General features: G+C 41.5%; 1 protein-coding gene across 16 annotated transcripts in view; it reads left to right on the forward strand.

Moving 5' to 3' along the window:
• foxp1b (forkhead box P1b) overlaps positions 1-13,430 on the forward strand; it is a 227,866-nt gene that overhangs the window by 113,466 nt on the left and 100,970 nt on the right. For 15 of the 16 annotated variants that reach the window (XR_009769307.1, XM_061687387.1, XM_061687388.1 and 12 more), the window contains one exon: positions 5,606-5,774. The exons of the other annotated variant lie outside the window; for it this stretch is intronic. Coding sequence is in view for 14 of the 15 variants with exons in the window: in XM_061687387.1 (XP_061543371.1) it covers positions 5,616-5,774 (159 nt within the window). In the remaining variant the exon portion in view is untranslated. The remainder of the gene's footprint in view (positions 1-5,605; positions 5,775-13,430) is intronic. 16 annotated transcript variants of the gene reach the window in all.

Genomic DNA, 13,430 nt, shown 5'->3' on the forward strand with positions numbered 1-13,430 from the left:
TGGCAGGCCCAAACGTATTGTGAGGGTCTGCTGGGAACGTCTGGCAGAATCCCCTGTCAGAAGGAGTTTCAACTCCGGCCTCCGGCAAAACTTCACCCACGTCTCGGAGGAGGCGGGGGACATAGAGTCCAAGGGGACTATATTTCGCGCCTCCATTGCTGAGGCCCCCGACCGGAGCTGTGGCAATAAGGTAGTCGTGCCTGTCGTGGTGGCAATCCCCAAACCCGTTGGTGAACACCAGCGGTGAGGGATGCCGTCAAGCTGAAGAAGGAGTCCTATCGGGCCTTTTTGGCATGTGGGACTCCTGAGGCAGCTGATGGTTACCGGCTGGCCAAACGGAAGGCAGCTTTGGTGGTCGCTGAGGCAAAAACTCGGACATGGGAGGAGTTCGGTGAGGTCACGGAGAACGACTTCTGGACAGCTTCGAGGAAATTCTGGTACACCATCCAGCTTCTCAGGAGGGGGAAGCAGTGCACCATCAACACTGTATAGTGGGGATGGGGCGCTGCTGACCTCGACTCGGGACATTGTGATTTGGTGGGGAGAATACTTAGAAGACGTCCTCAATACCACTGACACTCCTTCCCATGAGGAAGCAGAGTCTGGGGTCTCTGAGGCGGGCTCTCATATCTCTGAGGTTTAGGTCACCGAGGTGGTTAAAAAGCTCAAAGCCCCAGGGGTGGATGAAATTCATCTAGAGTTGTTGAAGGCTCTGGATGTTGTGGGGCTGTACTGGTTGACATGCCTTTGCCACATCGTGTGGACATCGGGGACAGTGCCTCTGGATTGGCAGACTGGGGTATATTTAAAAAGGGGAACCGGAGGGCGTCCCTGCTAAAGCTACTGCCCCCGCAACCCGACCTCGGATAGGCGGTAGAAAATGAATGGATGGATGGATGGATGGATGGGACCGGAGGGTGTGTTCCAACTACAGGCGGATCACACTCCTCAGAGTCCCTGGTAAGGTCTATTCAGGGGTGCTGGAGAGGAGGGTCCGTCGGGAAGTCTAATCTCAGACTCAGGTATGGTTTTCGTCCTGGCCGTAGGACAGTGCAGCAGCTCTTCACCCTCGGCAGGGTCCTCGAGGGTGCATGGGAGTTGGCCCGACCAGTATAGCTGTATAAAAAATATTTTTCTGCACCGAATCGAATATCGTATCGCTCCCATAGTGAATAAAATCGTTCCGCCTATAAATATATCGTTTCACGGTACCCGTGTATCTTGATATGTATCGAATCGTCCTCGTGCCAGAGATTCCCAACCCTACTTGTAATCTTTAACACCAATTGTCTGTGAAACTTTGTTGAACAACCACTATGTGTGATATGTTGTTGTTTTTACACACACAAAATGTGAGTTTGAAATGGTATTGTCACGTGTCACGTGTTTGTTTTAAGGCAAGGCAAAACGTGGAGGACCCAAGTGCAGGGAAGCAGGGAGGCGAGGTAGAAATTATATTTAATTCCAAATCAAAGGCAAACAAGGGTCATGGAAAAAGCAAACCAAACAAAGTCCCAAAACTGATAAAGTAACAAAGAAACACTTGAACAAACCTAAAACTGGAAACAAGACATGACTACTGAAACTACAGACGACAATGACCCGACAAGAACTGAAAGAAACCAGGGAACTAAATACAAACAGATTGATGAGACAACGAGGAACACCTGGACAAGACAAGAGTGGCTGGAGGTTGCTGATTGGTCGACATGAGGTAGGAGGTTGACGAGAACAGGTGGACACAATAACTAAATGAGCACACGACATAAAAAACTGGAAAACATGAGGCAAAACCAAACACAATCCAAACCAAAACACAGACCATGACAGGTATACTTTATCAGCTGTTATTGATAACAGCTAGTGTTAAAAGCAGCACACCTCTCCCAGGTGTTTTGCTAAATTTGTATTTTTCAGACAAGTATCCCTCAACAAGTCTTTAGTAGAAGTGACATCAACTGTGCATATTTGATTTACAAAAGCTCAAAGGTTAACTGTATAAACATCACTTGCCATAATTTTAACCCTGCAAGTATGGTTTTATGAGCGTTCTTCACTGTTCTGTAGTATGTTTGTTTTTGGAATAGGAACTCCTAGGTTCTTTACCTCAGTAAGTGCACTCTATATTATCTGGACACCTGACCTATAATTACAGCTGCATAGCAAAGCTTTTTGCATATGAGTTTAATGGGAACATCTGGAAAGCGCACAAAACATCACATTGCGAGAAGTGAAAATTAATATATAATATAAAATAAAGACAAATGCAGGGCTGATAGATAGCAGAGCTCCTGGAGCTCCAGGAGATGGCATGTATTACTATCATTGCATGTATTTCTATCATTGTAGCCTTTCTCTCCTTTGTTGTTGGGCACTAGTTCTCCATACATTAAAAATGCCCTATGCCTCATTCTCTTGATTACTGTGGGAGATGCTATGCATTTGTAAACATGCATGTCTGTTGTAACATGGAACGACAGTCATGTTCTACATAATAACCTTTCTTAATTTCCCCCCATTTATGCAGTTGACGACAAAAAAAGTTCTATTGTTTTTCTCGTTGTATATGGTGGGGAAAATACCCACCTCTTAAAGTGTGGCTGATTGAAGTCATCACATGGTTTCTCTTGAAGGGCATTTAATTTAATGTGAATGTGTCTCAGTGTCTCAGGAGGTGAAAAAGTGTCCAATGGCCTGTAGATGGAGTTGTTCGTCGGTGTGTCCCATTCCACAGTATTCCTTTTGCTCACTTCCTGTTTAGAAAATCCCATTATGGAAGGAGTCAATGCCAGACTGGAGGGGTTAGCTGGGTCAACATCTGTCTAGAGAGAGAGCAGTGGGGGAATGGGGGCAGGGGGGCCAGTCTCAGCCCAGAGAACAGGACCTGTAGGCCAGGCTGGGGCAAGTCTGAGGGGGGGTGTGACACACCACTGAACCAGCACAAGCCACAGTGTCAGATGATTCTTTTGGCTAGTTTGGGCTTTGTAGTAGATGGAAACGTACTGTACTTAATTTATGTTGGAACTCTGTTTAAAGGTCAGATGACAAATACGTTATGAGGTCAGTTAAAATTCATATTTGCATTGTTTATAAGTTATGTAATACATTCATGTAACTTCCAGCAAGTTTTCACCCATAGTTTAGCTAAAAATTTGGTTTTTCTGAGGCATATTAAGTCCTCCCCGAAGATAGGGCTACCAGAAGTGACGTTGCAATTGCCAAACACAGCGCGCTACACACTATATGCAATGGCGAGCAACGTGTTGGAATATGTGGAGGAGGAGGATTTTGACGTACAGGCGCACCCAACTGAACTTGGCATCGTCAAAGCGTACATGTTTGAGCAGCCAAGTAGCAGCTGTACAACAGAAAAAGAGAGTGGCCACTGGCTCCATGTGACGGTATGTCATAAGCATGTCTTTTTATACACTCACGGCTTGAAATAATGCCACCCCAGGGGTGCCAATTTTTTTTTAGCACAACTATACCTATTATATATTCATATATGTTTCAGTGATACGGCACAAGGTTTTACATAGGATGCAGTATTCCTATATATTGTGTGCACCTCGCTCGAGTTGAGTTATAACACGCTGCACACAAAGTCTTTGCACAGACGTCAGTACTGAAAAGTACTGCGTGGGTCTTTTTTTCCTACTCCCCAGTGCATAGTAACCATAATACAGTCGTAGGTATGTACAAGGAAATGCTCACGTCTTGTCTGCGCCGCTTCGCTGCTGCATCGTGGCGGCTGCGAGATTTAGTTCTCTCGCTGGCGGTGGAGGTCCCGATGGCCGTAGGAAAAATAGTTAGCACCACAGCTGTTTTCAGCCTCTGCCTAACTACATCTGTGTATCCAAAGCTTTCGCAAAACACGCCGGTTCGAAGTGATCAGCACAGGGTTTGGAATGCTTGCTAGGCACCCATAGCTGAGCACGTTTCTTACCGTGTCGAGTGACTTTCACTATCCACTGATTACGTATTCCTTCTTCACTTGGAAAGCCAAAAAAAAAAAAAACTCTTGCCGCTGCCTGAACCATTTGTACAGCCAAATGCCACACAATAAACCATCGTGACATCGTTAAATCATACGACAACAAATATACAAGGATGGGAACAACAGCATGGAACAATAACAGACAATGTCAAATGAACAGGATGTTTGGCTTGTGTGACGTCACAGCACCGGAAAGAGACGAAGATCGGAAGGCGTGGGATGTAAAAAGCAGAAGGCGCATTCTGCATCATATTTATCGATTTAACTGCTGTATATCTGCTGTACAATCACTTCGAAATGGCAGATGTGGTTTGTAAAGGGGTTCCAGAGAATCTTTGTCCTCTGACCTTTAAGTTCACTGTGGCTCACAATGGCCGCTGAAAGTCATGACCTAAAATTAAGTGTTGTTTATATTTCTTTCTAACAATGCTACATTGAGATTACTATCTCACGTATGCTTTTCACATATTCTCTGTGACAAGTTGTCATCCTCAGTTTTCTGTCTGTCAGCCTGAGTGTGTGTCCCTGTGGTGTCGAGGTATGTCTGCATCTTGTTTAGATCTGCATCTCTAGAGACGCCACTGAGTAGATATTAACGTACATTGGCCCTCCCATTACATGCCCTGAATGCAACACCATAAATCTGTATTTAGTTCCATTTCCCCTTGCTTTCATGATGAGGCCCTGTGTTTTAAAGGCAATTATTCTGTTTCAAATAAATCATTAATCAGGCAAGTAAATTTGCTTCTGCCTGACTTGGTCAGCTTCATTAACCTGAAATTGGGAGGTTTGGTGAGTAGCACCAGTGAGGCTTGCCACCAATGCACAATAGCTGTAAATCATTCGACTGATTTAAAAAAATACAGGTGGTGCTACACACTAGTGTCACAAGACACGGATTATCAAAACTAAAATGTGTGTAAAAATGATTTTACTTAAAACACGACATAATGTATTTGTTGGCCTTTCTATTCAGTTTAAATTCAAAAGACAACATTCTTCCTCAACAGCCCAATGGGAATATTTGTCTTCAAAACTGCATTTTGGTGTTAATTGAACAGTCCCTGACAATGGAACTGTTTTCACTCAACCTTGCATTGGATGTTTCTCATGGAGCTCTTTTGGCACGCTTCACATAGCCGCCCTGGTTCCCATTAAAAGGCCATTGAGGAGTGGTTCTTCTGGGAGCCGTGCAAGTAAATATATCCATTTCCATAGAAAGTGTTTTGTTTTGGTGGGCCAGTGTTTTCTTGGGCTCCTCTGCATTAACTCAACTCAGGTTGGGTTCCTCTCCGATATGTCCTGTATCCCGGCCCCCGAGAGCACCCGTATTTATACTTCATGATGGAGAACACAAACAAAACCCGAGTTTGACTCCATATCAGTGCAAGAAGAACAAACAAGATACAGGCAAACAAAGACCAACAAGGAGATCTGCAATAAAAGTGAAATTCTAAAGGAAGGATATGACAGATGTTTATATTTTGTCCTGGAGTTGTAACACAACCTGATTGCTGTGTTTTAACAGCTGTTTGACCTTCTCTCTCTCTCTCTATCTCTCTCTCTCTCTCTCTCTCGCCCTCCCTGTCCCTGTTTTCGCTCTGCAAGTTTTTAAGTCATGATGCAAGAATCTGGGACAGAGACAACAAGTAATGAACCATTTAATCAAAATGGAAGCGCAAGCATGGAGAATGATTCCAAAGAAGGACAACGCGAGAGTGCTACGCCATCAGTGGAAGTGACTGCAGCTGATATTGTGCATCTCCAACAGCACCAGGTAGAGCAGTCCCCCTTTCACACCTGTCTTCACTTTATTAAACCTTGTCATCAGCAGGCCCACGCCACCTCTTTAAGTGCCAATTAATATTTCATTCAGCTTCAAAGTACATCCTGAACATAAACACATTACTATTATTATTTATGTATATTGAGGCACTTTTTAAATATTTCAATAAGGGGAAGTGCTTGCTCTGTGTGGTTGTGTTTGGTTGCAAATGTGTTTACCGTAGCATGCGGCATCTGAATTTTTAAAATATTTATAATGATGTTCGGACATATTTTAAGTGTGTAGGTGCAAAAAGATTTTGCTGACAGTTGATTTTTTAAAATTAATTTTATTTTACATTCAATGGAATGACAGCATTTTCTTTGGATCGTTGTAAACAAACCTTACACTCAAGGGAAATGTCACGCTCTGACGTGTTAACCAATGAGGTGCAGAGTGGCGCATCAATGTTCTTGTCACAGAAGCCCAAAACATTTTCTCCCATCTCAGTTTAGAGGCAGAAAGACAGGCTCTTTCTGTTGGTGTCAGTGTTATGTGTGGCATGCGACAGTGTGTTTAAGGAAACAACATTGAAAAGATCAGTGTGTCTTCTGCTATCTTGCTCTCGCCGGCAGGGCAACTGAGGCTGTTGTCAGGAGCTGTTTGGTGATGATGCACAGTCTCTATGCAGCTGACTGTTGTCACAGCACATCCGTCGTCTTTTGCTCGTAGCGCGCAACAATACCAGATGAAGAAATGTGCAATAATTCAGCATTGTAATTCAGTAATATTACAGAACAAGCAATCGGACGGCAAAGTGAAGTTGGTTTTTCCTTCCTCTTCTGAAAGTCACCTGCTAATACAATAGTGCTTTGAGATACAAGTTTACTTTGTTCCTTAACCACACTCCTAACGTGAAACATTCATATCGTTCCCCATTGAAATGAATGGAAATGTCATTAATCTGTTCCAGCATCCCTCTAAGAAACAACAAGCAGTTTTGGGACTGTGGTTTTTAATGCGAGAAGTAGCACGCTATAATATTCTACTTTATACAGTAAAATACATACAAAGTAATTACATAATTAAATAGAACTGTTTTTGTTACACTTCCTCCTTCAATTGTACTGCTCATTTTGGTGTGCACGCCTTGGCCACCTCAAGGCAGTATAATACAGACATACGGATATACTGCTCAAGCATTCACACATATGTTATTCTACCTTTTTGCTTATCTTTATTTTTATTATTTTTATTATTCCGCCCATTTTTTGACGCGCTTCTCCTTCGCCATTTTACATCTGATTCACTCCGTTCCAACTTCGACGTGCGAAAAAAAGCCGCAACATATTCACATCACCCACATTTTGCACCCAAATCATTCATTCCCAATGACACTTTCAACAAAATCCTTTCACATCATTCTCTTTCACTTTTAAAACATTCAGCTCATTCAGAACTTCTTCAAAACACATTTCTGTATTCCCCACATTCCCGTATTCCCCACATTCCACATTTTACACCCACATTTCAATGTTAAAACACCCCCATTCTCCCCCATTCCACTCTATTCTGCCTTGTTCCCCCCTGCTTCCACATTTCTTCACCAATTCAAACCATTCCACGTACTACGTTTTCCACATTACCCACATTCTGCACTGTGGAACACTAAAATACCCGCATCTTAGCCACAATAAGACAAATTCTACATTTTTCGCTGCAGTTTCCTTATTTCTCAACCGATTCCCACCGTTCCAACTTCTACATGTTCAGCTCATTCGGGCGCATGATTTCAATCAGCATTGCAGCATTCAGACGCAATTTCTCCAGGAATCGCACCTTCTAGTTGCATATGCTGTGCTAAAGAGCATAACTATGGATTGACGACATGATACTTTGAAGCCGAGCTTGCTAAAATGTTGTTTTCTTTATGACTGGTGTCTTCGGAGAAAAGTTATTTTCCATGTATTTATACAAATATATGATTTATGTCAATGCAAACAAAGCCTAAACATCGGCATTGTCATCTTTGTTTGCTCTGTGGTGATGTCTTGTGTTTAAAAAAAGACATTACAGACATTTTGAGTTCTTACGGGTGCTTTGTCACGGTCCCCTTCACCGGTCGCACGAGCCAGAAGGAAGTGCCAAATGCAGAAGTAGGTTGCGCATATACCAGATAAGTCCTTCTTTGCAGAGGATAAGGAAGGCTGTGAGTCTTATGTTATTTCTACATTTGTTGCATTCATTGCTTAAAGGGTAAGAACACCGCCACATAGATGCTAATTTTTAGCCTGTGTGACTGTGGAGTTTCCCAAGGTACTGTATGTTAGCATTCAGGTAACAGAGGCTAAGTGGTTGTTTTAAATACACAACGTGTAATTATTTTTCTTTAGCTTATACAATGGCTACATATCCTGTTGTTCTCGTTGCATGCTGTTTTTTCCCTACATCCACTATTGCTGCTGACATTTTTTTTAAATCTTCCCGTTGTAGGACTAATAAAGATTATCTTACCTTCATTATATCTGCCAAACTGTCACTTGTTGTGAAGCGAGTTTAGAGTCTCAAGTTTGCGCTAGCAAGTCAAAACAATCATCCAATTGAGCGCTCGTATGACGAAAAACTCATAATTGACTTGTATCTCAAGGTACGACTGCACTTTGTTATATAATTGCTGCTGGTTTGTGATGCACCAGTTCTAGGTGAATTAAGTCATGTATATGTTACATAATATGAAATAATCATTGGTGAAAATCAACCATCAACAATGAGAAATATACACATTTGTGGACACAGCCATGCATAAGGAAGCCATAAAAGCCCAAAGGTGTTATTAAACGATCCACGCCGTGTTTTGGGAAGATCAATAATTTGACACATGTTACAGATAAATAGTATTTTATTGTCAAAATGTGTTTCTAAAAATTGTTGTTAATGTGTCCAAAAGTATCTTACGCTTCAGTCTTAGTGTTTGGACTTTAGGCCACTTGAGAACTGCTCCGTCTCCCCTTTCTGTCAGCTCTACATCTCGGGCCTTTTTTCCATCATAGTATGTCGTCAGTGCAAAATTCATAGCCATACTGAATTCATTACTGCAGTAGTCACAGAAACCCATGGATAAAATTTCAATAACTGTAGGCCACAGTTGAGTAAACAGTTGTGCTGAAACCTAATTCCTGTTGACTTTTTCCTTCATTCTGTACTAGAGGCATTTACTTTGATTCACTGTGCAAACACAACAACAGGGTAGCATGTTATGGATGAGCGGTGGGGATGTCACAGTTGTGTTCTTAACAGCAATAAGATATCATGAATAGAAATCCCCAATTTACATAAATAATCAACAACAATTCAATCACCGTTCGCTTTCTTTCATTGCAGTATTTGGTATTATTGTGGAAAGGCTCCAATTTTAAACGCTGCCTTTTTTATACAATTCCAGTAATTCTTAAGTTGAAAAGGAGAGGTCAAATTTGGAAAAGGGAGAGAGGCTTTAATGGGTTGATTACCAGGAACATGTTTATAAAGCATGCACATGCATCTATGATGCATGCTCTAGCCATGTTCATTTTTAGGGCATAACAGTGGAATCTTTGTAAAATTGTCTTCCAGTAATCTGTTACCTCTCCCACAATTACACCTATTATCTCACAAAAACATCCAACATGCTGTTGAAACTTTATTTGAAAAAGAAAAAGATCAATGTATTTTTCATACTCGAATACAGTTGTCATTGACTTCTTTAACTGGGTAGGCGCAACAAACCTGGCAGTCACATATCATTTATTCTCATTAGGCAATATAACCAATGAAAGACACACCTCATTAATAAAGACGGGGGTGAAACAATTGTAATCTGTTTGATCATCTTGATTTTGACAGGGGAATTCATCTTGACTAGTCAGATCTTGGGAAAGACCATAAGCTTAACTCGAGCATGTCTATAAATGATATTAGATTTAAATACAGCATGCTAAGAATGAAAGGTGTGTAGAAACGATCAGCTGTCTTTCAAAGAAATAGTGGAACTAAAGGCCTGCTGCATACCCGTCACTTGCAATAATATTGGTCATTGCAGAGGGTAAAGAATATATGTGAGTATTTTGAGATTGTCTGTCTACAGATGTTGCTCCACCGTTTATGTTCAAATATCCGTTGCTTAAAGGGTTATAACACCATCACTATCGATGCTAATCGTTAGCCCGTCCATAGTGTTTTTCTTCTTTTTTTTTTTTTTTTGCTACCAAAGTTGTTTGGTTGTTTTAAATACATCATGTGCAATGCTCTTGGTTTTGTTTACTTTGACAGTAAACTTTAACTGGGCATTAAACAGCTTAAAGCCTCTTTGTTGATGATTTTTTTTACTATCTGCTAAACAACTGCTTTTTGTGAAGTGAGTTGAGTTCACTGGCATCATGCAGCGCTCATATCTCAAGTTTGTGCTCGCAAGACAAAGCAAGAAATCGTCCAATGACAGCTTGTATCCTGAAAAACGTAAGCCGGGTCACTCGTATCCCCTCTATATGCAAGTGAAGATAGTGTAAACCAGTGGTGGCCAACCAGTCAGAGACCAAGAGCCACATTTCTTTACTCTGCAACCACAAAGAGCCACATCATACACATGGGCACACATAAACATCACTCAATCCCTTCCTCACACACAAATACATTTGCTAAGCCAAATTTATTTAAAATGTCACACAATAACATGATAGTGACAGAAATTAACTCCTACAGTACTAATACCACAGGCCAGTCTTTTCAACAATGTAACTTGTGTGAACTGTCTCACACAGACAAGCTCCCAGTTCAACCAAGTCCACAAACCATAATAAGTTAGTGTTTTTTTTCTTTTACTATGCATGTTACTTAGTGGGACTTCTGGCATTCCTTTTCTTTAACAATCCTCTTCAAATCTGGCTTGTATTCCGTTGTTGCCACTCGATGGCAATTCTTTCACATGGGTGTCAGTCAGAACAGATCGATGCTTTGAGTTCACATTTTTCAGGGTGGAAAACACAGACTCGCAGACGTATGTTGACCCCAAACATTGAAAGTATCTTAAACGCAGCCCGTTTGACATTAGTATTTTTCCATTGGCACACTTTTGCAGAATTCAATGGTTCCTTCCCTTAAAGCAGGTTTCAGTTGGTCCTCCTCACAAGGATGAATCATCTCCAACTCAGCCGCAGCCTCATCTGTGACCAGAGGAACTTTCAAACAGTCCATCACAGCATTAAATAGGTCGACAAGGAACGTAATCTGTGGCCTTTTAAGTTGTAAATCACAGAACCGGGCCACAAAGCTTTCTTGCAGGTTTTCAACCAGTGTTGGATATCTGGCTCTTTGCTTATTCAGGGCAGCGCTGGGAACTTGCCCGCTGGCTTTTAGCAGAGTGGGAAAATGCGTTAAAATATGAATATGCGCCTTAAACAGGTTCAGTTTGTTGACAAATGCAAACACAGTTTGCACCAGGTTAGGCAGCATTTTTAACTTACCATGCAAGGTTAGGTTCAGTCTGTCCAAGTGACACAGCGTGTCTACCAAAAAGGCCAAATCCATAATCCACTTCAAGTCCCAGAGTTCGGGATTGTCCTTGTCCTTCTCATTCATAAACAGTTTCACGGCATCCAAAAGCTAAAAGAAACGAGAGTACCTGGCCTTTTGACAGCCACCTCACAGTGCAGTGCAACGGCAGATCACCTGGAAGCCCTTGGTCCAGCTCAGCGATAAGATTCTTGAATTGCCGGTGGTTAAGCGAATGTGTCCGGATGTAGTTGACGATTTCCATCACAGGTTTCATGACGTTGTCCAAATTAAATGAGTTAGACATGTGTTGCTCCCTGTGGATGATGCAGTGGAAATTCCAAAACTCGGGAAATGTTTGGTCAGCTTTGCACTGCCCCACAAGTCCATTCACAGATCCAATCATGGCTGGAGCTGCATCCGTGGCTATTGCAGTTAGTTTTTGTATGGGCAGGTTTGCTTTCGCACATGCAGCCATCATTGTTTCTTTCAGAATCATCTTTATTTGCCAAGTATGTCCAACAAACACACGAGGAATTTGTCTCCGGTAGTTGGAGCTGCTTTAGTACGACGACAGACAGTCAACTGACAGAGAACACTTTTGAGACATAAAGACATGGACAAAAAACAGTCACTGAGCAATAAGGGGTTAATAGTTATCTGGTAATGCCGGTACATTTTTTTTTATCTTTCACATCTATGCCACGGGTTCTATCTTTTAATGGCACAATATCAAGTTCTTCTTTGATCAAACAATCGTTTGACACAGACCGTGCAAATATTGCCAACTGAGGCTTGTCTTGTATGTCACAACTCTAATGCAACACTAAAATACTCACATGCTTGAAGGTCAGAGTGCAACTGTGATTCAATAGCCGTGTTAATGTCCGATATTCTCTGTACAACAGTATGGTTGGAGAGTTGGACGTCTGATACCATTCGTTTTAGTTTGTCGTTTTCAGGAGACAAGATTTCAACAACGTCACAGAGGCATTTTTTTAACAAGCTCTCCTTCATTGTATGGCTTTTTGTCCCGTGCAGTGTTCCAAGCCAGTTGATACAATGCAAGCGTTACAGTCTCTGAGTGCTTTGTAAATTTGGGGGAAAACTCTATCCGCTTTTCTGCCTGACTTTTCTTTCTATATATATATATATGTATATATATACATATATATATATATATATGCACAGTATAAGTGTATAAGTAAACAAATATATAAATAAGTATAAGTATACACTACAGTCAGCCATTCACAAGAACCCCGTACACTGTGGCGTTTGACTGCGTCACTTGGTGTGCGGCTGGCCAAAGGTGGAAATTCTTTAGTATTGCTCCATTTGGGTGTGCTGCATACTTTCAAAAGATTCACTCCCCCTGAAATCTGCATGTTTGTTTTGCAGAAGCTGTGGTTAAGTTATACTCTCATGAGGAAGTGAACATAGTGTAGACAATTGTCCAGAAACTCTTTGCTAATGCAGTAGTCTATTTTGTGACTAAACGATTTTGCAACTGCAAATAGTGTCAGAATGCTTCTGCTATTTAAATCCGTAGACATTCAGGGACAACGATGCTGTTGGAGTTGTTCTTTGACATGTCATTGAACATTCATTATATAAACCAAAAACAAAGCTAAAATTTTCTACTTAATGGTTGTTTACATATGTCTTGATTGTCCAATTTTCTTTCAAATGTTCTTAAATACTATAAACAAATTCAAATTTCAATCAGTCAGTTTCTTTTTTTCTTCCCTCTATTGCATGGCCAAGATGGTCATAGTATTACGTGTAGAGAGAACAGAGAATGACACACATAACAGGCTGCAGAAAGAGCTGAGCGAGCACAGGTTTTATTTTTGCATTATGCAAGTCATACATGATTCCCTGTGGAGACTTGAGAAGGTGGAAATGCACTTCTCAGCGCCATCGTCATCGACCGCTATCCTGTCGAGCTTTCGAGGGCTCCGTGATAAATCTTAAGCTATAAGAGTACACTCAGAGCTATAAGAGTACACTCAGAGTTTTGCGCACGCACGCATGCATGGCTGTACACACACACACACACACACACACACACACACACATTTAGGGAGAAACCCATTGCATGTGCATGGTCTATTGTTTCTGCATTTCAGTATAGATTAT

Source organism: Phycodurus eques, chromosome 10, assembly GCF_024500275.1.
Source record: "Phycodurus eques isolate BA_2022a chromosome 10, UOR_Pequ_1.1, whole genome shotgun sequence".
NCBI classification, from domain to species: domain Eukaryota; kingdom Metazoa; phylum Chordata; class Actinopteri; order Syngnathiformes; family Syngnathidae; genus Phycodurus; species Phycodurus eques.